The 25,776-nt window shown below is 29.3% G+C and overlaps 2 protein-coding genes across 2 annotated transcripts in view; both read left to right on the top strand.

The window, feature by feature from the left end:
• LOC107443557 (uncharacterized) overlaps positions 1 to 25,776 on the top strand; it is a 78,944-nt gene that overhangs the window by 37,487 nt on the left and 15,681 nt on the right. The window lies entirely within an intron of this gene.
• Positions 13,753 to 16,973, top strand: LOC139426233 (uncharacterized). The gene has a single exon (XM_071184275.2). It carries the CDS (start codon positions 13,834 to 13,836, stop codon positions 16,909 to 16,911), a length of 3,078 nt encoding a protein of 1,025 aa, XP_071040376.2. The 5' UTR covers positions 13,753 to 13,833; the 3' UTR covers positions 16,912 to 16,973.

Here is a 25,776-nt window from a genome sequence, read left to right as displayed (position 1 = left end):
ATAAAATAAAAAAAATAAAAATTGTATAGATATATATATAATTTTAAAATGTAGAGAAAACATGGAAAAAAATTACAGAATAATGAAAAAAGAAAAGAAAAAAATCATTTTGAAAAAATCAATAAAAACCCGACGGAAAAAAAGAAGATATAATTTTTTATCAGCTCACACGATTACATCCGCAAAATGGAATGCTTTCTAATATTTTATCAATATAGCCAAAGTTATATATCTTCTTTTTATCCGGATTTTTTAAAGAAAATTTTTTAAATAACTTTATTTTTCTCTTTTTTTTTCCTTATTTTGTAATTTTTACATCCGCAAAATGTTTTGTCTGCATTTTGAAATTATTTAATGACTTCTATATACTTTTTTTTCTTTCTTTTTGTCCTTTTTGTATTTATTGTGCTTTATGTATATTTATAGTGAGCGTGTGTGTGTGTTTTGTTTTTCTTTAAACGTCTAAAAATTATGTCAAAAGCGCGTAGATATTGTGCTAAGTTGATATTAAATCTATTTCAAAAAACCAAATAATGGGAAAACGCAATGCAGTGTTTTTTAGAAAAAAAATTCTGATAAAATTACAGTACTGTATAATTATTTTTCTGTTTAAAAAAGACCATCATTCTGGTTAATAAAACCAAAATATATAGTATTTAAACTATTCACATGGAAACAGTTTCCATTTACATGGTAACGGTTAACCGGAAATTCTGGTTTTCAAAATTATAATTCGTAATACAGCAGATTTAGTAAGAAAAACAAAACTAATGAGTAAATTTAACTGACTAAATGGTTTTGACGCCATGCCTTAAGGTAACCTGAAAAAGTTACCAAATTTCACAACATTTACCACATTTTATCACAGTTCATAAAAACCATATTTTTTTGTTAATTTTACGAAAATTATTATAAAAACGTTTCTATAAAAATTACCACAGCAAATATTATGGGTGTTCTCATAGAGCCAGAAACACGATATATTTTATTATATTTTGGTAGTTTTTACCATACTTTGTTTCGTAGTGTGCTTTTGTGAATATTCCAATTTTTCTATTAAAATTTAAATATTTATCAAGCTTTTTATTTTGTATGCAATGATTTTTTTCAAGATATTTATTATCAGCATATGGGTGTGTAATATTTCTATATTAAAGTAAAAAATACAAATTAAAGTATGTACTTATTTCTTGTATTATCATTAACGAAGTAAAAATCTGCTAAGAACTAAAAAAATCAATGTTTTTTTGATAGCTATAGGAAGTAGATTTGATTTTAGTAATCATTATAGTAAATTGATATTAAGAACTGTGAAAGTTGCTAAAAATGTAAGTTAAATTTAGTTCAATCTAAATTATGCTTGAATTGTTATCAGTTTTAGTAGTTATACTCTAATTATAATTCATAGTTAAACTTTGTTAGAAAGCAAAAACGATATATGAAAAAGAAACACTGGAAAAGTTTGAGAGAAAATAAATCTTTCAAATATGTTTAAACTCTCAATAAAAGAACAGTTTCCTATATAAAATATCCTTTCGCAACAAAATAGAAGTCAATTAAAACATGAACAATTACGTTTAAAATGTTATTAAAATTTAATTAGACATCATAGTGAGAAAAGTCTTGGAAAAAGCTAATTCTATTAGTGTAGAATTTTCTTTAAATGGATCTCTTTGACAAAATAACTATCACAGAAACAAATAAGCACTTAAGAAACTCGTATTTTTCACAATGCCATTTAAAAACTGCTGAAGACAGACAGTATCCTCTACAACTTGTAAATCAATCTTTTATTCTCTTGACAAAATTCAGTTAAGTTTTCTAATTTTTTTGTTAGATTTAAATATCCAATGTCTATTACCCTAATGAAATTTAAATCGCATGATTTTTCAAGTTTTTATTTCAATTAGCATAAAAATTTTGTTTTTCAAAATATTTTTTTTTACTATTCTGTTTTTAAGATCAAAAAATTACATTAGATGCTTAACATTTCTGTAATAATAGTACATAAATCATTTTATACTTAGCTAATATACATCGGAAACTTGCTCGAAATTAATAACTCGTTATTAGTTTCAATTACATATACGCACACAACCAATATATGAAAATGAATTTTTGAAAGAAACTATTTTGTTCACTTTTACTGTCTTTATATAACAGTTTTATCAAATATACAGTACATATCATATTTTTATAAATGTTATTCAACGCTTATTTAAGATTTTTAACAATACAATACGGAGTATATTATAATAGATCGTATTGCGGAAAAACTGTTTTCAAAATCTTGTAATTAATACTTTAAATCCAATCTAACTTATTGCATATTTCATAGTATTTATAGAATCAATAGCATGAATAAAAAAACATTTAACGGGCAGAAATTCTTTAAACAAACAGTTACATATAACCAAAAAGGAAGTAAACCTTAGTGAAATTGCAAAATCTCGTTAATTTTAGCGAGTGAATTTTAATAATTAGTTAGTGTTTATTTTATGCATAATGTTAAGTATAATAGACACCCTGTTATGATGGTCTAGATTAAAATATGTCTCAAAGTTTGAATCCAACTTCAAATCAGGATGACGTAGTGGTACCATCTAATGGGTGAGGTGGGAATACCAGATATTTTGTGTTCACCAACTCCGTGGTGCTGCCATCTATGTGTGAATAGGAGTATTGTATTCCGATAATTCAGGGTCACCAATTGAGGAGTGCAAGAAAGAATATCCTTATATGTTGGAGGTATGGAGGAAATAGTGTGGTGTTAACGCTAGGATTCGAACCGCCTTTCAGCAAGTCATGAGATTTACATATTAGCCTACTCGGCTAAAGAATGTATCCAACTACAAGAACTAAGTAGTGTAATAAGGTGTACGCCACAGACATGCTGCTATGAGATTATTATGCATACGCAATTGTGTAAGGCATATCTGATGATGGAGGAAAAAAAATATTTATTCGTAATCCTTATTACATGGTTTAGCTTCAAGCTTGCAAAGAACGTGATCTTGATTATCTTTGTCTGTGTGCCTAATTGCTCGGTTAAAATCTAGTTGCTTAAACATAATAGGTGAAGAGTCAATAAACTTTTTTTCTCACAGTTAAAAATTCGACTATCATTTTTTATGATTATTTAAATGCTTTGTTATTTAAACATTTTTTTTATTATTTCAAAATTTCTAACAGTGATGAGTAAATTAAAACATATGTATATTTTGTTGTTTCTTTCTCAACTATTTTCAAAAATAAAAAATCGATTAAGTATATTTTGTTGTTTCTTTCTCAACTATTTTCAAAAATAAACAATCGATTATTTCGTAACATATTTCTTGATAGGAAAAATTATTTTTATCTGCGACGACTAGCAGTTTTTGTTTAAAAAAGAGGGGGGGGGGGGGAATGGCAAGCAATACTTGAAATTTAAGTACGCTCTAAAACATTTGTCTTAAATAATAAAAAATAAGAGAGTAGTGTAATTTTCGAAACAAACATTAAAAAAATTGGACTTTTTAGTAATAAAATTTCGAAAAAAAAGATTCTGAAAAGTTAGTTTAGGAAATTAAAAGAATATAATTGATATATTAAAATATTTTAATAGACCTATGAAGCTTTAACTAAATTACCTAGACTTCAAACTGCATAATGTTATATATAGCTTTATTCCAAATTAATATAAATCGTTTGTAAAAATGAAACTTTCATGTAACCTTTTTACAAAATATTTGATATTTGAAATAATTAGTTAAATTTCTCAACCATTATATTTTGAACTTTTCATGCGAGGCGTCATAAAACAGATCAATTTCTTTCACTTTTTTTTCATCTTTTAATGCATGGAAATAAATGCATGATATTCGTTTCGAAGCATAAATTTTTATGGCAACGGCTTCGTGAAAACGTCCACCATTTTTGATGTAAAATAGTTTCAAAGAAAGACACAGGCTTTTTAACTTCATTCTTTCTTAGAAGCCATAAAATTGATGTCATTCTTTTGCTACAGAACCCGAATTTTTATTCGAAAAATAGCAAATGATCAATATTCATAGTGTGTGATAAAATTTAATGCGCAAAGAACTGTCTTGCATTCGCATGGCAGTAAAAGTATTGTTATCGAGAAACGAAACAGAACTCTTGAGAATCACCAAGGCCTTCTTGTTCGAAATAAAGCAAAAACGCATTCAAACAATTAAATATTTTGGGAATCTATTATTCCCCTATAAAAAGAAAGAGTTAAGTTTTAGGATATAGAGAGATGAAAATTTCTCTAAACTTTATTTTGAAGAATGCTAAAAAAAAAAAAAAAAAAAAAAAAAAAAAAAACAATTTCCACACTATATATTTTTGGAATCAAAAAAAAAAAAAAAAAAAAAAAAAGGAAAAAAATCGTAAAACGTATTCCAAATTACATGAAGAACATTAATTTTGCATGATTTGTGCAATAGAAAATCGAAACGGCAAGAAAGCTGGGACAACTAGCGAGTCTTTTTTATTGTTCAGCAATATTGGGTTATTCCATTAGCCCTATATTTTTCATTTTCATGATCATAATTAACTGCTCGAATAATGTGATTAATGGCGTGATAATGTGATTAAAACTTTTTTTTTCTTAATCTTAAGGTTTATTTTATAAAACTATAGTCACCCATGCCTTGAAAGAGGAAATTGACCGTTGTGATAATGACATTTAGCCATATTTAGTCAATATACTCATTCGTATAGTCATATAACATGTTCATAAAATATAATCATCATATTAATTTAGTCAATGGTAAAAAAATCATAAAATGTATCCCAAATTACATAAAGAACATGAAATTTGCACGATTTGTACAATAAAAAATCACTACGGAGGAAAAACTGGGACAACTAGTGAGACATTTTTATCGTTCAGCAATGTTGAGTTATTCCATTAGCCCTTAATTTCCATTTTGATGATCAAAATGGACTCCCCGAATCATGTGACTAACACCGTCAAACATTTTCGGGTTTTTCCCCTTTAAGGCGTAATTCATAAAACCACAGTCGCCCATACCTTGAAGGAGGAAATTGAGCGCTGTATCAATAAAATTCAACCACATTTAGGCAATGTCGTCATTAAAAACTTGGCCAAGAGAAACCACCATTGAACTGACTGAGGAGTGTGTACCCTCCCAGAAATAATACTCTCATTTTTGATGATTTAGCAATCCTTCAGCTATATTTTGTCAATTTTGAGAATCATCTCTTCTCGAAATCACGTAATTTTTGATAAAGAGAGCACTCAAGTATGTGACTAAAATGCTTCTTCAGCTCGAACCTTCTTCGTAGAATTGTAGAAGATTGCAAACTAGAATGACGAGACTAAGATGAAGACTAGTCGATCGAAAATAAAATGACGAAATAATCCGGCAGGCCGGCTGTATGATGATCAAGAAGTTGTTCTCGAACCAAGAAGATCCATTGTTCGAATCACGTTTCGGAAATGGGAGTAATTTATTTCTCTGCTCTGCCTTTCTTGTGTTGTTAAGGTGACATTGATCCAGCCATATTTTGCCCAAGTGATTATCAGAAAAGTTAGATACATTGTATGAGCCACTGACGTAAAATATCGGTGGTTAATGTATCCTGAGTCCCCTTGTCGTGAGACTAACCGTGGGAGGTTTACGTGATTTTCCTTTCCATGTAACTCAAAGGCGGGTTAGTTCCGTCAAAAACTCCTCCATGAAGGCCAACTTCTCCCCATACTTAATACAGGAGTTCCCTTGTCTTCTGAAGCGGGTTCACATTTACAAGGCTCCGGAGTTGAACATTAGTAGTCGTAAACCCAAAAAAATTGGGTCGGCTGTTCAACGACGATTATAAAATAAAATAAAATGCATGGGCTGGCAAAACAATTAAAAGATATATGCATTATGCCATTCCATGAATAACACAATACTGTATATTTTATAAAACTGCTATTAAAAACGACTATTTATAATTAAAAATCTTTATATTTTGATTAAAATTACTATTTAAGAGAATATTGAAACACTTTGTTTATCTGACTCGTAATTTTATATTTCTTTTAGATCAACGGCAACTCAACTGCAAAATATTTTCTAAATGAAAAATTATGATTTTTTTTCAAATCTTCAAAAATTATCTGATTTAAGATGTAAGAGAGGTAATTCAAAAAAAAAAAAAAAAAAGGTTCATTAAAAGTAAATATTTAACTATCTTGTTTGCACCTAACTGAACCTTTTTAAGATTATAAGTATTTGTTTATTTTTAGAAAAATTTACATTCATCTCTCTGTATTCACGAATAAAGAGTTTAATTAGCTAAACAAGTTGCATTAAAAAGTTCCGCTCTAATTGAATACTATAATAAGCCCTATTATGTTCAACTTAAATCAACAATTGCCTGGATTAATTAGCTGCCTTTTCATACATCAAATGTGCTTGTATTTTCTGTTTTCATTTCACCATTAAATTTCATTTTACTATCCATATCTTTTATAAACTACCGACTTGTTTATCCTTAAAAAATTATAGACTTTAAAGGAATTAATTCAATTTAGCTCAATAATATAAAAATTTACTAACGATTTCAACATTCAAAGTAAAGGCAAAGAATTATAGGAATATTTTTAATGTTATTCAACTTGTTCATTAATTTCAATTTTTGTGGTTCATATTGTCTTTATGTAAAAACTAATGAAAATTAAAGCATGCATTTTTGATAAAAGCATCTCTTAATTATAAGTATTAAATGTATTAGTTAAATTGGGAATTTGACAAAAAGTCTTTGCGACATTTAGTATAAAGTGAATAGCTTTAATAGGAATTTGAACTTTTATTTGCTCCAATTTATATTCTTAAGCAATTTTTGTTCAAATGAAATTTATTGATCATTTATACTTGAGAAAATAAAGTTTCATTACAAAGAAAAAAATTAAAAGTTCACATTTGCATTAGAGGAAAATAAAAATAATTTTGCGATTCATAAAAATATGTAAAATTATTATTCGAAGTAAAAAGTAAGATTATCTATGAATTAATAAATCAATTTTCTAATCTTTTTCTCTGAATGATTGCGTCAGGGCAAAAATTTTCCATTGATATCTCTCACAAGGTACGCTCTTTATATCGTAACTATTGAATTCGGTTATCAAAACCTAATTTAATCAATAAAGTAATAAATAGTCTTTTATTAATGATTCATCCACCTGATCCTTTTTTTTTTCTTTTTTTTTTTTGAGCTACCTCTAGGTGAATCATGTTGAAACAGGTGTCTATTTTTTTTTCTCAAATGAGAACTTAATATAATCTAATTTATATTAAATAAAATAATTCAACAAACATTTTTTAATTGATTTGAAACTACATCTTTACAAATATGTTTATACTTTTTTAAGGAGAAAACAACTTAATGTATCTTTTTTTTTGCCATTTCTCATCTATCAATAATATTTTTTGTCACAGTATAAACGCTACTTACTCTTGTGTCAAAAAATGTATCATTTCGTTAAACTCAAACAGAACAATTCTATGCTTAAATACAGAAATGATGTAGTAGTTTGAGCAGCGATGGCTCGGGGGATGGAGTGATCACCTTCCAATGAGGAGAACCGGGTTCGAATCCCGGCGATGGCTGGTCGATACGAATTCTGCATCCGGCTTGCACCGACCACAGTGCAGAAGTGAAATATATTCTGGGGTAGACGGATCATGGATTAGAGTCCCCTTGCTGTCAGACTAACCGTGGAAGGATCTCGTCATCTTCCTCTCCAAGTAACGCAAATGCGGGTTAGTTCAACACCTCCTAGAAAAGAGCAGGCCTCAGCACGGGTTACCATGAATATCCTTTAGTAGTCCAAACGTAATGACATATTTCGTATTTTCAACCACTGCGCAGCTTAGTACACCGAACGCAATGACATCTTTCCTATTTCTCATCTACTGCGCAGTTAACTTCGTTAGATCCGGACTACTAAACTGATCTGTGCTGAGGCATTCCTTCTTCTTGGAGGTGTTGGTTAGTTCCATTAAAAAGCTCTCCACGGAGGCAAATTTCCCCCAATCCAGGAGTTCCCTTGTCTTCTGGATTGGGTTCGTAATTACAAGACTACGTAGTTGAACATTAGTAGTTGAACTGACCCAAGAAAAATTGGGTCAGCTGTTCAGCGATGGTTATAAAATAAAATGAAATGATGTAGTTTACAAAGACATGCGATCATTTTGGTACTATGAAAAGTGCTTTTGCTTTTCAACACAGGTTATGATACATCTCACAGTGTTAAGAGAGGTGCGTTTCCTTCACAACACCGATTATAGGATGTCTCACAGTATTACGAGAAGTATTTTTGCGTCTTAACACAGATTATGGTGCTCTTTATGCTATTATGAGAAGTGTTTCCACGTTTGAATACCGATTAGGATGTTCCTCAAAGTATCGAAACGATTGTCTCTGTTAATTACACTACTTGTACTTTTATTGATTGTGTTTTACTGTAATAGAGCACAGAGATTCCTTCCGTTCTTTAGACCACCTGTTGTCAAAAGGTGTTCCGCGGAGGCCTACGGTTCTGTGGAAATTTTGTGGGAGTTCCGAAAGTTAGAATTATTAACTAATCAGGATTTTTAAACCGATATAATATGTATGTAATATATATTTTTATATCTGGGTATAATATATTTAAATATAGATGATGAATTTATATTTCTTTTAATACTTTAAATATTTTCATGAAATTAAGTAATGTTAAAGAAGAAAAGAAAGTGAAATATTGATTAAATATTAAAAGGATAAGCCTTTATTGAAAAATTGCATTAGTATTTTCAACTGAACTTTTCAGTTAAAAATAAAATAAAATAAATTCAACAATGAAGAAATATTTTATCCAATGATCCTTTTGCACTTTTACAGCAATTCGTTTTTGTCTTTACTTCTAAGCAAGCCATAATTCAGCTTGTTTTATTCCTTTTCAGCCTGTAATACATTCACAAAAAAACAAATTCTGAACTATATTAAATGTCGTTTCAGACCTGTGAAATAAACTGTCTGATCTAAAACCTAATTTTAAAACCAGCATTGATGAAGTCGGGGTTTCACCAAACAAATGTTGATCATTTAAGGTTCCATAGCCCAAAACAAAATTGGAAACTAGTACTTTAGACAACCCTACAATTTATCGCCTTTAATTCGTTTCTTAATATTTAATTTTTACGTGATATCAGTGCTTCAAATTTTATTCAAATATTGAATTGTATTAGCAACATTTTGCATTTAATTTGAAATTTACTTATCCTGTATTCTATACTATTTCTAACGGGATATTTTGGTTGATGATTTTAAAACTTCATTTACTTCAAAATTATGAAGATGGTAATTTCTGTATCAAATCATTTTCGTTTCCTCGTTCCTGTATAGCGTCTCTTGAGAATAGCTCCCTATTTTTGAACACTCGAAACATGTCGATTTTCATTACCATTTTCATAATTTTGAAGCAAAGCAAGTTTTTAAATCATCAAACAAGTTTTTTTTATTCAATTTCTCGGGATTAATAATTTAATGATATTGTGGCTCTTAGCTTCTAGATTGTTTGTGACGTATGTTCCAATGCACTTTACCTGGTTTGTTACCCGCTTAAGCTCAGTATTTTCAATCTATGCAATTAAATCTTAATTTCTGCCAATCAGTAAGAAGAAATCAGGATTTCTTTTTTAAAAAAAACTAAATAGAAAATGCACAAAAAAGTTTAAAATATTTGCTGATTTATTCTCGGAATACGATTATTTTAACAACACTCTTTCTGTGAACAATTTCTAACAAGCAAATAGTTTTCGAGAAGTCATTTAAATATAAATGTAATCTATTACATTACTTTACACAATGAACAAAAAAAAATAATTAAACAAAGGAGACAAATCTGTGTTTGAAGTAGGTAATTATACAGAGTCAATATGCAAAAGACTAGTTAAAATTCACCTTGCATAATTAACTTACCTGATTATTTCAAACACGTTTCCTCATTTTCTAATGTTTTAAAGCAGTTTTTAATTAACGAACTGCCTTTTCTGGACAAAGTTTCCCTTAATTAATGAAAGAGAGATACTTAGAAAAGAGCACTAATCAGCTTCTTTGAATTCATTTTATTTCGAGAGATTATGACTGATCTATGACTTTTCTTTCTTTACTAGTTCATATCTTTAGATTTAATGTCTTCAACGGAATATTTTATTAGGCATTGAGAAGTTAAAATCAATGGAATCTTCAAGGTGCATAACTTGTCTTTTTTATGTAGTAAATTTGTTCCAAAAGTGGGAGAATGTTTGGGGCCTTGTTATTTAATAAAAGATATCGAATCAAAATTCATAAAGAGAAAGGGAAAGCAAGTTTCTGAAATAAAAAATATTCTTTAAATTTTAAATATGTGTTTAGAATTTTTAAGTAACATAAATTCAAAAAAATTGTTTAGTTCATTGAAAATCACTCATGGACATACACCTTTAACTCAGAAAAACCTTTTACTGTATGAACCAGCTCCTGTTTGCTGTAGGTGCAGAAAATTATTTATCATTAAGCACATTTTAACACAGTGTAGAAATTTAAAACTCAAAAGATGCCGATGTTTCATTTGAGATTGTCTTAACTTAAAAATCTTAGTTGGTGACGATCCTCGCATAAGCTTTGTTGATTATCTTAAAGACACTGAATATCTAAACTTAATTTGAAATGAATTCTATTATCTACCTAGTGCTAAGCGTGGTATATAGCCTTTCCTGACTCTTGCACCCAAAAAAAAAACTAATTACCCAACTAAATGTTACTCGTCTTTCACATTAAATCATTTTTATCGATTCAAAAAGCTAATATAGTCTGAAATAATCATGTACACTAAAGTCCTGATTTAAAAAGCTTGAAAAAAAAAGTTTAAAGATTCTTGAATTCCTTGGCAGCAACTGTTATTATATTAATGATTCTTAATGTAGCAAGTGAAAGAGCTGCACAATGGACTATTTTATTTTATTTTGTTACCGTCGTTGAACAGCCGACACAATTTTATGGGTTTACGACTACTAATGTTCATCTCCGTAGCCTTCTAATTTTGAACCCAATCCAGATGACAAGGGAACTCCTGTATCGCGTATTGGGAGAAATTTGCCATCGTGGAGGACTTTTTGATGGAGCTAACCCGCATTTGCGCTACATGCAGCGGAAGACCACGAGACCCTCCAACGTTTAGCCTGATGACAAGGGAACTCTAACCCATGATCCGTCTACCACTGAGGATATTTCACGTCAGCACTGTGGTCGGTGCAAGCCGGATGCGAAATTCGTATCGGCAAGCCATTGCCGGGATCGAACCCCGGTTTACCTCATTGGAAAGTGAACGCTGTATCCCCTGAGCCATCGTGGCTCGCACAATGGACTATTGACGACGGTCTGGAAAACATCCCAGCTGACGATCCAAGAACATGCCCTCATAATTTTAATCCCCCGCAACGAGAATAGCTCGCCCGCTTTGGTGGCCCAACGACCTACACACGAAGTCTAGAACATTATAACGAGAACTGATACGGTACACCCTCAAGCTGATCAAAATAGTTACCCACATTTTTTCTGACCGCAACCAGTGATGCAACATTGATATTGGTGACTTACTGGGAACTGTGTCTAACGATCTGTGGAACGATTAAAATGAAAAAAAAGAATTTATAAAATAGTGAATCTACAAATCGGTCAATACGTGAATCAATGTGTTTTAGAATCAGTAGGGTGACAATTCAGAGCATTGGCGTATTAAGAAATCAGTGAAACGGATACTCAGTGCATTAAATTAGCTGTTTTTTTTTTATTTTATTTTACAATGTTACCCAATTTATTACAGATGGACATTTAACTTCAATTTATCAGTGAGGGGAATATGTTTCGTTTTCTACTTTTCTAAACCTACAATAAAAGGCAACAATTCATCTTCTTAGAGGCATTTGAAGCGGCATTGGACTACTGCTATTTTATAATCTTTCCTCCACGTAACACAAATGCGAGTTACTCACATCGAAAAGTTCTCCCACGAATATTATTTTGTCTAAATTGTTGATACAGAAGCTCAAATCAGAAGCTTGGATTCAAAATTTCAAGGCTACGGAGTTGAATCAAATTCATAAAATCAAAAATGTGTCAACCATTCAATACCAGTCAAAAAATAAGAAATCTAATCGATTAATTTATTATCATTTATCAATCAATAGGTTATCAAAAAAAATTCAAATTCTGATTTGTAAAATCTAAGATAATTATTGATAAATCTATTATTCTATATAAATATATGTCTGTTTTTGCTCTCTTTTGCCTCTTTTGCCAAAAATTAAAAGCTAACTTAATATATCAGACCAAAGACCCATACTGGGACTCGAGACCCAGAGACCAATATATTGAACAATATTTGATATAATTTTATCTCTTAATGTATCATTTTTTTAAATATTTATTTTATTTATATTTCTTCGCAAATTATTCATATAAATAATATAATTAGGTTTATCTTCGTTACTCTGAATTTATAATGATAAAATAATATTGGGAAGGTAAGAAATTTGATTCAAGTAATCTTTGTGGCAGTTTTATGGTAAATATAAGTAAATATCTTAAGAGATACCTTATACTTAAATTATACTTAATTAAAAATATACTTAATTAATTAAATTAAATGGTTTAAATTAAATTAAATGCTGGTTCAAATTAAAAATATACTTAATTATACTTAATTAAAAATAAATTAAGTAAATATCTTATTACTTTTTGTCTCTTGAAATTTAGTTCAAAACCAAATTGTGAAGATATGCACTGTAAAAGTATCCCACAATATGTACAGTTTAAGAGTTCTTAATTTTATCCTAAAATATGCTAAGGATTAAAATGTATCATTTTTAAGCAATGAAAATAATTAAAAATGCAATAAAATTTAATTAATTGATTTTTGAATTTTTATCGCATTTTTGTATTTACTTTTTTCTAAGTTATATATAAGTAAAAATGGTATTTTCTGTCCTGTTCTGTTCTTGCATGGCTCTCAGAATTAAATCAGCAAATAATTTACAAATTTAAATATGTACTCAGTTTTAAAACAGAGTAAAATTGAAAATAACATTGTTTCCTTATTTTTAAACTCCAGTAATGTTTCGTGGTGTACAAATAAGATGTCAAGTGACTTTTTAAAATACTATATAATTTGTACAAACTGTGATACAGATATTTAATATAGTGAATGACAAAAAAACATTACTATTTCTCGTAAATAAAGTTATATTTTAAACAATTTCTGATGTTTTTTTTTAATGTTTTTTTTTCTGAAAAAAGGCAAGGCAAACTAGTTTTTTTTTCCTTTCATTACTTTGTATTGCTTTTGTGATTTATAAATTAATAATATCTAATTCTGAATGATAAGAAATGCGTTTATGCCAAAGTCATTAAACAAATATGTGAATTTTCGCACTACCAATTCTTACATAACAAACCAACTCATCATTCTCTAATATAAACATTTCAACACTGATAATAAAAGTTTATGAACGTTTTTTCGTCATTCTTATATACTAAATACTAAATTAAAGCTCAAATAGAAACTATTAAAAACAGCTAATGACACACAACACGTTTTGGTGGCATGCTAAAAGCCTTCAGTGTCAATAATATCAAGGTACGTGGCTGTAAAAAATTGTCTCGTCTCGAGTCATTAATATGCACATATAAAAGTGCGTGTGACAGCTGCAACACGCTAATTGCTATTAATGTCGTCATATAAAGTAATTGTAATCATACTTCTCGTAACTTTAGTTTTGAAAAGTCGGAAAAACAGAAATGTCGGCTTTTTGGAGAGTTGTTTTTATAAGTTTCATCTTGGGATTACCTTATAGCCATCATTTTGGAGTACATGGTTACTTCACAGACTTTGGTGTTGGAGCACCAAATGTGTTATCGGCAAGTTTTGCTGATAACCTTTATATGCATCTCTTATCAAACAATGCCTTCCGACTTATATTCAGTGGAGCAGTTTCTCCTGATGTGGCAGCAAGTTTTGGAAATGTGATTGCGCAAAATCTAGCAAGAGAGTTCCTAATACCAGATCAACTTGGAAGTTCCCTCCTGTTTAATTCTCTGGGTTACAATTACCCTGGTGCTGGACCTGAAGCCTACGCTCATGCTATAAGTGGTGCGATTGGTTACCTTCTGGCTCGAAATAAAGTTTTAAATGGATACAATAACTATCAGGTTGCAAGTGAAGTGGCTGATATCATCATATCTTCCATTCCAATATCTTCTATGAGGCCTCTGTCTATGGGATTCGATGGAAATTCAGATGACTTCAGTGATACGTATGACTCTGATATAGGAATTGGAGCTGGATTAAATGCAAAGGCTGGATTAGGAGGTGGTGGAAAAGGGGGTCTTGGATTAGGAGCTGGATTAAATTTAGGCCTTGGGTTAGGAGCAGGTTTAGGAGTCGGAGCTGGTTTAAATGCAGATGTTGGATTAGGTCTCGGCGCAAATGTTAATGCAGGTTTAGGGCTTGGATTGAACGCTGGTTTAGGTCTTGGCGCAAATGTTAACGCTGGGTTAGGGTTAGGGCTTGGATTAAACGCTGGTTTAGGTCTTGGCGCCGGTTTGAACACGGGGCTAGGACTAGGATTAGGGCTTGGAGCTGGCTTAAATGCTGATGTAGGGGTTGGAGCTGATGTAAAGGCAGATGTAGGGTTGGGAGTCAATGCTGATGTGAAAGCAGATGTAGGATTGGGTATTGGAGCTGATGTTGGTTTAGGTATTGGAGCTGATGTAGGATTGGGTATTGGAGCAGATGTTGGACTTGGTGTTAGCTTAGGAGCTGGAGCTAAAGGAAAAGAATCCAAAGGCATGAAAGAAGCAAAGGAAGTTTTTAAACAAAAAATTTACGTAGATTTAGTTAAAGATAAATACTTCAGACACGTATTTTCGGAGTCAATTCCAAGTGCAGCTGTTCCAGGTTTGGTATCCGCTATTGCTCAATTTTTATCGAAAGCTTTCAACGTACCGCGTACTTATCTGCTAGGTTTAGAAAGAGACATTAAAGCCTTAATAAAAAGTGAAATGATATCTCCTGATATTTGTGCACAAGGCATTTCACTCAGTTTAACCAATATTTTAACTACTTTGGGAATTCTCTCACCATCTGCAATTTCAATTCAAATAACTATGGCAACCAAAGCAATTACCGGAGGTATTTTGAATTACTTGAGCACTTCTTCAGTACCCGGAGTAGGTCTAGGTATCAACAATAATCCGTACAACTCATATTTCTCTGTTTTGAGTGGATTAGAAATGTTACCATACGTAGGACCTGATGCAGTGTCCCGAAAATATCCACCAATACTCAAAGCTGCAAAAGCATCTGGTTTTAGTGACAAATTTAAGAAAGTCTTATATGGCAATTTAATTTCCTCCAGCAAGTTTTCTGAAACATTCTTATTGGGATTATCAACACCAAATTGGAAAACCTTTGCCAGCACATTAGGCAACGTTATGGCTGAAGCGTTTGGATCGCCAAACACGGCATTCTTTGTGGACACATACGCAAATGCTTTCTTATCCTTAGGCACAAAATTAAGTTACAAAACTTATGCTAAACTTATTTCAGTTGCAACCGCTAAGGCATTGTATTCACTAGGATACTTTATATCTGGAAATACAAATATACAAGCCGCAATAGCGTCTAATGCTATTATTAAGGCCATACAATATATGTCCAAATCGAAATCTCCGTATCGAGCCTATTCACCATCATATTTGGGATTATCATGGATGACACCATTGACGGCTGCTCCGTCAGCAGAAAATTCTAAGAAAAAAGGTATTGGGTTAAATGTAGATGCCGGTTTGGGAGTTAATGCTGATGTAGGATTAGGAGTTAATGCTGATGTAGGATTAGGAGTTAATGCTGATGTTGGATTAGGGCTTAATGCTGATGTTGGTCTAGATGTCGCGGCAGATATTGCTGCAAAAGCAGATGTGGGTGTTGGCTTAGGATTAGATGCATATGCCGATGTTAATGCAAATGTTGATGCAGCTCTAGGCGTAGGATCTGGATATTGGGGAAGGAGAAGAAAAAGAGGTTTATTAGATATTGATGCTGCCTTAGGTGTAGCAGCTGATGTAAATGCTAATATTGGTGCAGCTGCAGATGTAGGTGTGAATGCAGCTCTTGGTTTGGGAGCTGATATTGGGGCAAACATAAATGCTGGATTGGGACTTGATGCAAACGTTGGTCTTGGTTTAGGTGCTAATGTTGGTTTAGGAGTAGGAGGTAAAGGTGGAAAAGGCGAGAAAGGAAATTCTTCGACACCTAAGCAACTCTCCGTTTTGAATGTTCTTCCTGATTTATTAGCTGATAAACTTTTTGGATCGACTGCTATGCATACAGCCATGACACTTGTTGGCACTCGTAAAGTGGCTAACTTAATAGGGCAAGGAATGGCTGCCCAATTTGGATTCCAAGTAGCTTCCGTATTTGTTGATTCATATGATAAATTGTTGGCTAAATTTCCTGACGGCAACTTGCCATCAAGTATATCCGCCATATCTGTGGGTACATCAGAGGCATTGGCAGCTGCCGGAGTACTGAGCACTCCCTTCACGGCTATGACTGCTGACCAGCTAGCAACAGCAATTACTGCAAAATTTTCATCTTTGATTGCTACTTCTCTGGATTCTAAAGACTGGAGTGTTAGTGCAAAATGGAATAAACTTTATTCTCCGGATTTCATAGATCCTCCTGTTCCAGCTGGTTATGGTTATTTTAAAACTTTTGATGATAGTTTGAATTTTGATTACGGTGTTCAAAATCCTTTAGCAGTGAAAATGCAGCTAGCAGATGGATTTAATCCGAAAAGTAGAATTCTCATGTAATTCACTGGAGTAAAATTAAAAGAGTGTGAAATTCAAATAAATTTCCTAGTTATCAAGATTAATTATTAGTGTATTGTGCATATTATCTTCATATGTCTACTTAACACAATTAATTATTTTGATGAAAGAGAAAAGCATCCAAAAATTTGTAGAAAATCTGTACCAACCAAAAAGGTTTATCAGGAATACTGATATCCGTTTTTGCTTACGTTTGAGAGTGAAATTGAAAATAATGGTGTTTATTTATTCCTTACCATATACTAAATTTGTAATTTGGAGTAGTTATCCAGATTAAATATCTGTCAACTGTATATTATCTTAATTTATGTGCTTAGCACAATTAATTATGATGAATATGTAAATACCATCAAAAATCAGCATTAAATTTGTGCGAGGAAATAAGGTTTTTCAGAGATACTGTCATCAATCGCGCAGCCATTGTGCCTTAAATTCAAAATACTCACATTCATTTATTTACTTATCTCATATTGAATTTAATGTCTTAGAGTAGCTACCATAATAACACATGTAAATATTTGTGTACCAAGCAAATTATTTGCTAACTGTATTAAATTAATCTGCTAAACACTTAAAAAACCAAACAATAGCGTAAATTCCAGCTCTAGCCAAGGAGGCTTGTACGCAATTGTAATATCCGTTTTTGTTTGCATTTAAGATTGAAATTAAAAATAATTGTTTCGTTTCAAACGTTTTCTAAACATGCATTTAATTATTAAGTTAGTGTAATTATCAAGATTAATTGTACTGTATACTATCTTACTTTATCTGCTTAAAACAATTAATTGAGATGAATATGTAAGTAAAACTGAAAATTCGTATTGAAGTCTTATCAGAGATACTGACAACTATTTTCGTAGCAATTCGGACTAAAATGCAAAATGCTGACATTCATTTATTTACTTATTTTACATAGAATTAATGTCTTAGAGTTACTACCACAATAACACATGTAAATATTTGTTTATCATGCATATTATTTTCTAAAATTTTCTAAAATACATTGAATTAATCTTATAGATAATTAAAAAATCAAAAAATACATAGTATAAATTTCTGCTTGAGCCAAGGAGACTCGTACAGAATTCTAATATCTGTTTATGTTTTGCTTTTAAGAGTGAAATTAAAAATACTTGTCTTTATCTATTTTCTAACCATACATTAAATTAATTATTTAGAGTAATTATCCAGATTAAATGCACTATATATGATCTTCATTAACCAGTTTAAAACAATTAATTATGTTGAATGTTTAAGTAAAACTGAAAAATCGTATAAAGACTGTACGAGCCTAGAAGTCTTATCAGACGTACTATTTTTTTAAAAATTTTGACTAAAATGCAAAATACTGATACATTCCTTTATTTACTTATTTCACATTGAATTAATGTCTTAGAGTAGTTATTACGATTAAATATATAAATATTTGTGTACAATGCATATTACCTTCTTATATTTGCTAAATACAATGAACTAATCTGAACAATTAAAACACCAAAAGTATCACGCACGAACCAAAATGGCTTAACAGGAGGGCTGATCTTCGTTTCTGCAACTTTTAAGAGTAAAATACTTAGTATTGACACTCATTTCTTTCCTAATCATTTGTTAAATTAATATTTTAAAGTATATCAAACTAGAAAGAATTTATCACATGTTTTTTTTATTATACCGATGTTTAAAATTATATTTGATCTCATTTTATTGACTATTTTCGTTTAAAAAAAAAACATTAAAAGTTAGAAGTACGATTTATGTTAAAACAGTTAGAACAAAAAGAAACATGTTCTTTCTTATTTTTAATTAAAAAAATTTGAAATTTTGAAAACTTTGATAAAATTATGAATGATAATCCATCTATGTTGTACAATTTCGCTTTATTTATCTTAATCATATTATAATTTATTTACTTTATCGAAATTAGTTACATGAATTTGTCAACCTATTTTAAATCATTCCATAATTAAACAGAAAATTGAAATTCTCAGAATCACTTTTGTGGAAAGATAAAATAAATCATATTTTAATCGTTTATGAATAGTAAATATTAAATATTAACAAAATAAATTTTTATATAATACTTTATTATATAATACTTTATTAAATTTTTATATAATACTGTTATTTAGTATTTTTTTACTCTAAAATATGCGTTATTTTAATGAACTTAATATGAATAATATAAGTAGTCAATAATATTTTTAAGGTATTATTTAAGGTGATTAGAGTAAAACTGCGAAATTTCTGAAAGGGAAATGATCTAGTATGAAAACTGAAGACTTCGAGTATACTTTTACACAAATGTTTAAAAACTTTTGAAAAACTTGTAGCCGTAAAAAATCTTTAAGTAACAACATTTAATCCCTCTTTGTAAGTGAAAATTCCTCCTGATTTGCTTATTTCAACGTTCTCTTATTTAATTTTGCGGCAGACATAGTTTTTAGCACGGTTCCATTTTGTTTCGTTGGTACTTAATAGTATAGATCATACATACTATAATGCTTTTCGTAACGATAAGGAGTTTTGCACATATTTTATTTTGTTCTTGTTGCTCAGTCATTATAGGGTAGTGTGTAATTTGCAATGCTACATAATAGAATTTGCGAAAAACTCCGATTATTTTGAGCTTTCTTTTAAAAAGTACAAAAACTACTCAAACAATTGCGTGAAACTTTTTATATTTTTAAGATATTTAAATCAGATATTTTCCATTAGTTGCCAAATACTTCACTACAAAATTATGAAAAAATAACTTTTAATTTATTTTCTGCACATGCGCACTACAAAAATAACTACTTTAAGTACTCACATCTGTAGATTTTTTAACATTTTTTTTCATATTTTAAAACAATAATTTTGTAATTAATTTTAAATTGCTCCTAAACATTTTGCTAAATTTTACTGAATATTTTTAAAGTTATTGCAAAAAAAGACGAAAAAAATTAGTATTTTTATAAAAATGCTTATATCTGCATTTATATTTAAGCTACATTAGCGAAAAATTATGCAGTCATTGCAAATAACAACCAAAGTAATCGATGCAAGTCACGGGCTTATTACTTGATTTTCTAGCATTGGGTGTTCAAAAATCTCTCAAATCTCTGGAAGCTTAAAACTTTATTGCGAAGTATGAAAAATCGCATGAACTAAATACTTTTAAATTTACAAAATAGTCCTCGAATTTCTTGAGAAATTCAAAGCAATATCAAAATCTGGAAATGTCTCTTCCATTATTATAGGTTAATTATTATACTCATAAAGCTATTTTGTAAAATGAACTCAATCATTTAAAACAGTTATAAAATATTACATTGAAGAAAACCTAATAATTCTACATAAACTTAATATGAATTCCTTTCAAATACATAGTTATCTAATTGCCATTTAAATTTTAAAAATATCAGTATATTTGCATTTGAATTAACAATCACTAGAATAAATAATAAACTTTTTTAAATGTTCTCTCATCGTTCGATTATTATAAGAAATATTTTCTATTTATAAATATATAATATATTTTAGTCAGATATTCAGATATTTCAGCTTTTACAAAACATTTTCATCAATAATAAAATTTAATGCTGAAAAGTGATTTTTCATATGCAAAAATAAATATAGTTATGAGCAGACAAGCGAAAAATGGGGAAAAAATAAAAAGTTAAAACTTCTAAAAAGTCAAGATTAGATGTTTGCTCTGAATTCTGATGCTTCTGACAAGTAAGGAAGAGTCCCATCTCATATTCAATAAATAAAAAAAAATTGCAATAACTTTTTTATGAAAAAAAAATGCTTTGAAATTTCACTTCAATCTAAGTCAAGGTAAATCAATGTGTCAGTTTTCTCTGCTGGCGTCTGTCAAAGTAATATTTTTAACAAATATAAAATTTTCAAAAAAAAATTGTTTCGTCAATTCAATCATCGGGTAGATGCACAAATTTAACCGACTCCAGGTTATGCTTACTTCAGTAGTAAAGTGCACAAAAAAGAATACCTTGAATAACTTTTGATTTAATAACTGGATTTTCACTTACTAAAACTTAATCTTATTCGTTTGAAAGTCTTAATTGTTACGCTGCGAAATAAATGTACTTTCTATGAATAAACATGCATTTTTTCTCCGAAAGTGAATTGTGTCTAAACCTTCAAAACATGGAGGTATAGAGAAATTGGTTGCCAAGAGTTTAGGCAGAAAAAATATGGAATTTTTTTTAAGACTAGCAGCACTTTAGAATTGTATGCAATTTTCCATTTTATTTGTTTCATTAACTCCGGAGAAATTGCGAAAAGTGCAAAAAATTAATATTATGGGAGCCCTAACTTTTGACTGCTGTTTTTATGAGTATGTAGAGAAAGAATGCTTTTTTTAACTTCTTAATTATTGTTTACACTTATTAATTACCATATTTAAGGTTAGGCTTTAGAACCTTTAGGATTGGATCAAAAGTTATTCAGGGTTTTCCTATTGTTTTATGTATAGCACACACAGTTAAATTTAGGTTAAATTACTGTACTGTTGGCTGATATTTCAAGTAAAAAAAACTCTGTAAATAAAAACTAAAATATACGGTATTTAAACTATTCATTTGGTGATTTTTCCATTAGTAGGTTAACGGTTTACCGGAATTTTACAAGTTTTCAAAATTTTTGTTACCACTCATTTAGTAAAAAATATAAAACTGAAAAGTAAATTTGACAGAATAAATATTTTTAATAATTATTTATACTCTAAAGAATTATGATAAAATTAGAATTTTTTTTCTATATTTACCAAATTGTTATCACAAATTATGAGACCATATTCTTCATCCGTTCCATATTCTCCGAATGTCATTACCAAAGCGTTTCGGTAAAAATACCGTGTTTTTTGGTGTTTCCACAGAGTGCACACAAGCCAGAATCACGGTAAATTTTACCTTATTCTGGTAGTTTTAACCATACTCTTTTTCTTCGGGTACTTACGTTAAAACTTAAACAGAACTGTAACATGACTGTTTAAATAAACATTAGAGTTATTTTAGTTTATTTAATTAAATCTTAGAAAACCTTGAAAGGAATCAATCTAAAAATGAATTAAAAAATTCTTATTGTTGAACAATCACTGAATACTTTTTCATCGTAATAAATTAAAAAAATCGAAAACATTAATTATTGTTTTATTTCTAATTAATTCCTTAACAATAAATTTTTCAAGACTCCCGTTTTAGTGCGTAACTCCTATTTTTTCTTCAATATTCACTTTCGAACGATATTACTCTAAGAACAGCAACTATAGAAAATCCAACTTTACACAGGTTAAAAATAGCAAAGAGATGTGGAACATTTGAGCTTTTTAAAATAGACTAAGATAATGATGCCTTACGTGCATTCAAAAACTATCAATGCAACACGGAGAAATAAATTATGATAAAATTTACCGTATTGTATGGTAATAACATTTCTGGTTTAAAAAAAAAAAAAAAAAAAAAAAAAAAACATAAGTATGTTAGCGGTTTATCGGAATATTACCGGTTTTTAAAAATATAGTTCTATAACCACATATTTATTTAAAAAATACAGAATTGAAAAGTAATTTAACCGAATAAATGGTTTTTATAGCATGTTTTAAGGTATCACAGTAAGAAAGCACCAAATTTTATCACCTACTATAAAATCATATTTTTTTGTTAATTTCACCAAAATCATTACCACAGCCCTTCACTAAAAACTACCGAGTTTTTTTTGGTGTTCCAATAGAGACAGAAGAGCGGTAAATTTTACCATATTCTGGGTACTTTTGACCATATTTTTTCTCTGAGTAAGCTTTTTCTGTTTGAATCAAGATAGCTTTTTCTTTATGATATATAGATATGACTTTCACTTTGGAAACCCCTAGTGTAATTCCTAAAGTTCAAAATCGTAGTTCGTCTTTTAAATTAGAGCGCTATAATAATTCCATAATTTTATATAGTTTCAAGCATATAGCAACAGACTCTTAGTTGACTTAATTAAAAGTTAAAGATCGGAAAAGGATGAGAAAAATGTGCTTCGCAATTAATTTGACTAAAATTGAAGGAATTGTTCGATTAGAAGACGAGTATCGATATTTTGAAAGAAAAATTATAGAATTCACGATGAATTATAAAAATATTGCATGTAAATATACAAAATAATAGAAAGTATTATTCACTTTAATCGGTTTTATTATTCAATTTCAAATTCATAATAGCGAAAGTAATAAATATCATTACCGATTCAGCCAGAAATGATTCAGAAGTTTCTCAGAATTCATCAATTTGTTTCTCAGAAACCATCATTTCATCAATTTGTAAGAAAAAAAAATAGAAAGTTTCCCTCGATTATGGTGATTTTTTTTAAAGTAATTCTCAGAAAATTAGTTTATGTTGGACAAGTATTAGTAAAATCGCATATTTTGATGGTCCCAAACGAAGTACGAAGTGTAAATGATAAATTCTAAGGTTGAAAGGAGACAAATATCCAACTCATAAGAAACAAATATTTTAACGCATCTAATGCTTAAAATAGCAATATGTCAAAATAAATAGAATAATATTTAAAATGCAAAGTCTCTACACTGAGTAACTAAAAAAAAAATTATAAAAACTGAAGTAAACGATTGTAAAAATACATCGATTTGATTATATTTTTAGCCGCATTTCATTTTTTTTATTTTTGAACTTTTTATTATTATTACCACGTTTATATAAACTTGCCTTCGTGTATGTCTGTCCGGGTGGAATTTTGTAATCGATTTAAACTAACTTCCCGACTACCTACAAACTTCAAATTTGGCCCATAGTTTAGAATTGGATGACAATGCATGAAAATGAAGATAAAAAAGACATACAAAGTAAAATAAAATTAAAATTTAAAAAAAAAAAAAATTTCGAGATTGTCTTTTGTTGTCGATTCCATTATTACAAATTAGTATTAGATGTCAGGTGAAAAGATTTTTATTGTCGGAGTATTTTTGTCTGAAAAATCACGTGGTAGGATCCAGTTTTTCCTCATTCATTTCCAGATTGTTTTGGTTGTCATCAGCATAAAACTAATGAAAGTCGTAAAGGTATTGTTTTTCTATAAATATTTTTGTATCCCTAATTTAAAATGAAAGTTCTATTATTTTAGTGGTGGTCTTGTAGTAGTCTTGACTACTCTTGACTAAGAAAAATAATCTAAATAAAAATATATATTTTTAAAAACCACTTTTTTCGTAGTGAAGAATAATAATTGAAAAGTAATAACTTTAAAAAAATATAAAATAAAAGTTAAAAAAATTATAATTTAAAATAAAAACATTCAAAATAAAAAATAATATTTTTAAAAACTACATTTTTGTAGTGGAGAATAATAATTAAAAAAAATTGAAAAACGAAAAACGTGGGGAGCATGAAATACATAACAGTATATATACACATACATATACACATTTTCTTACTCATACTCATGCACAGCCACATATACATCCACATACATATGCATATACACAAACAAATTCCACATCCACATTCAGATACAATTACAATTACAGATATACCATACACATATTCTCAAAAGCACACATACACACACTAATATAACATTACTGTTATGTATTTCATACGCCCCACGTTTTTCGTTTTTCAAAATTTTTTTTAATTATTATTCTCCACTACAAAAACGTGGTTTTTAAGAATATTATTTTTTATATTGAATTTTTTTTAAACTAAATTACTGCATTTGAATGCACTTTATGGGGACAAAAACAGTTTATAACAATAGTTTCCATATTGCTAAAAATTCGTAGATTAATTTCAACCGAAAAAAATCGATACCAATTTCAACTGGTTACCAAATCCTTTGACAAAAATTACACTTTATTAAGTAAAAGAATTAAGTAAGTACACCGGTTTTCCTTATTAGCATTGTGTTTCGTGTGCTGACAAGTTGGAACTTGTGTCATATTTGTGGTATAAGTTTCAGTCCAAAACTATTTAAATATTGTAAATTTTCAATATATTTTTCTCATATTATTTCACTGCTATTATTATCATTAATATTCAACTAACAGCGCTTCAGAAAAAATAGCGGACCATCCTGAATAACTTTTGATCTAATGATCGGATCTTCACGTTCTAAAACTCAAACTCGATGGTTCGAGTGGGCAACCTCAAATGTGCTAAATAATTAATGCAGTCGATATTATAAGTTACAAAATCAGACATAGAAACGTACTTTCTCTGAATGACCATGCCTTGTTTTCGAAAGATTTGAATTTCTGACCCACCCCAAAAAAAATTATTTATATATATATATATATATATATATATATATATACATATATATATATATATATATATATATATATATATATATATATATATATATATATATATATATATATATATATATATATATATATATATATATATATATATATATATATATATATATATATATATATATATATATATATATATATATATATATAGGGGTTAACCGCAATCTGGGAAGTATGGTCGCCATAGTTTGATCAAGAGAGCCACCCAAAGCTCTGACACCATAATGTTAATTTTACTTTTTGTGTATTTCACCATATCTCGCGAACTTAAGCTAATTGAAAAATTTTGGCACATAATTATAAAATTCGTTTATCCTTGCGAAAAATAAATTTTAGTAAATATTTATTGTTTTATTTAATGTTAGTCGAAAAAATTTTGAATTGTACGGTATACAAATTTTTGCAACATTTTAAAGTATGTAATTTTGCGTGGCAAAATACAAAATTTGAGCGAAATCGGTCGAATAGTTCCTGAGAAATCGAATTTTACGAAAGTTGATTTCTCAAAAACTATTCGACCGATTTCACTC

Source organism: Parasteatoda tepidariorum, chromosome 10, assembly GCF_982258835.1.
Source record: "Parasteatoda tepidariorum strain Cologne lab strain chromosome 10, Ptep-v5.0, whole genome shotgun sequence".
Taxonomy (NCBI): domain Eukaryota; kingdom Metazoa; phylum Arthropoda; class Arachnida; order Araneae; family Theridiidae; genus Parasteatoda; species Parasteatoda tepidariorum.
The sequence above is the reverse complement of the archived record's forward strand: the minus strand, read 5'-3'. Positions and strand labels throughout refer to the sequence as shown.

Coding starts and splice junctions, on each gene's coding strand:
- LOC139426233 (XM_071184275.2), top strand. CDS start 13,834: ATGTCGGCTTTTTGGAGAGTTGTTTTTATAAGTTTCATCTTGGGATTA.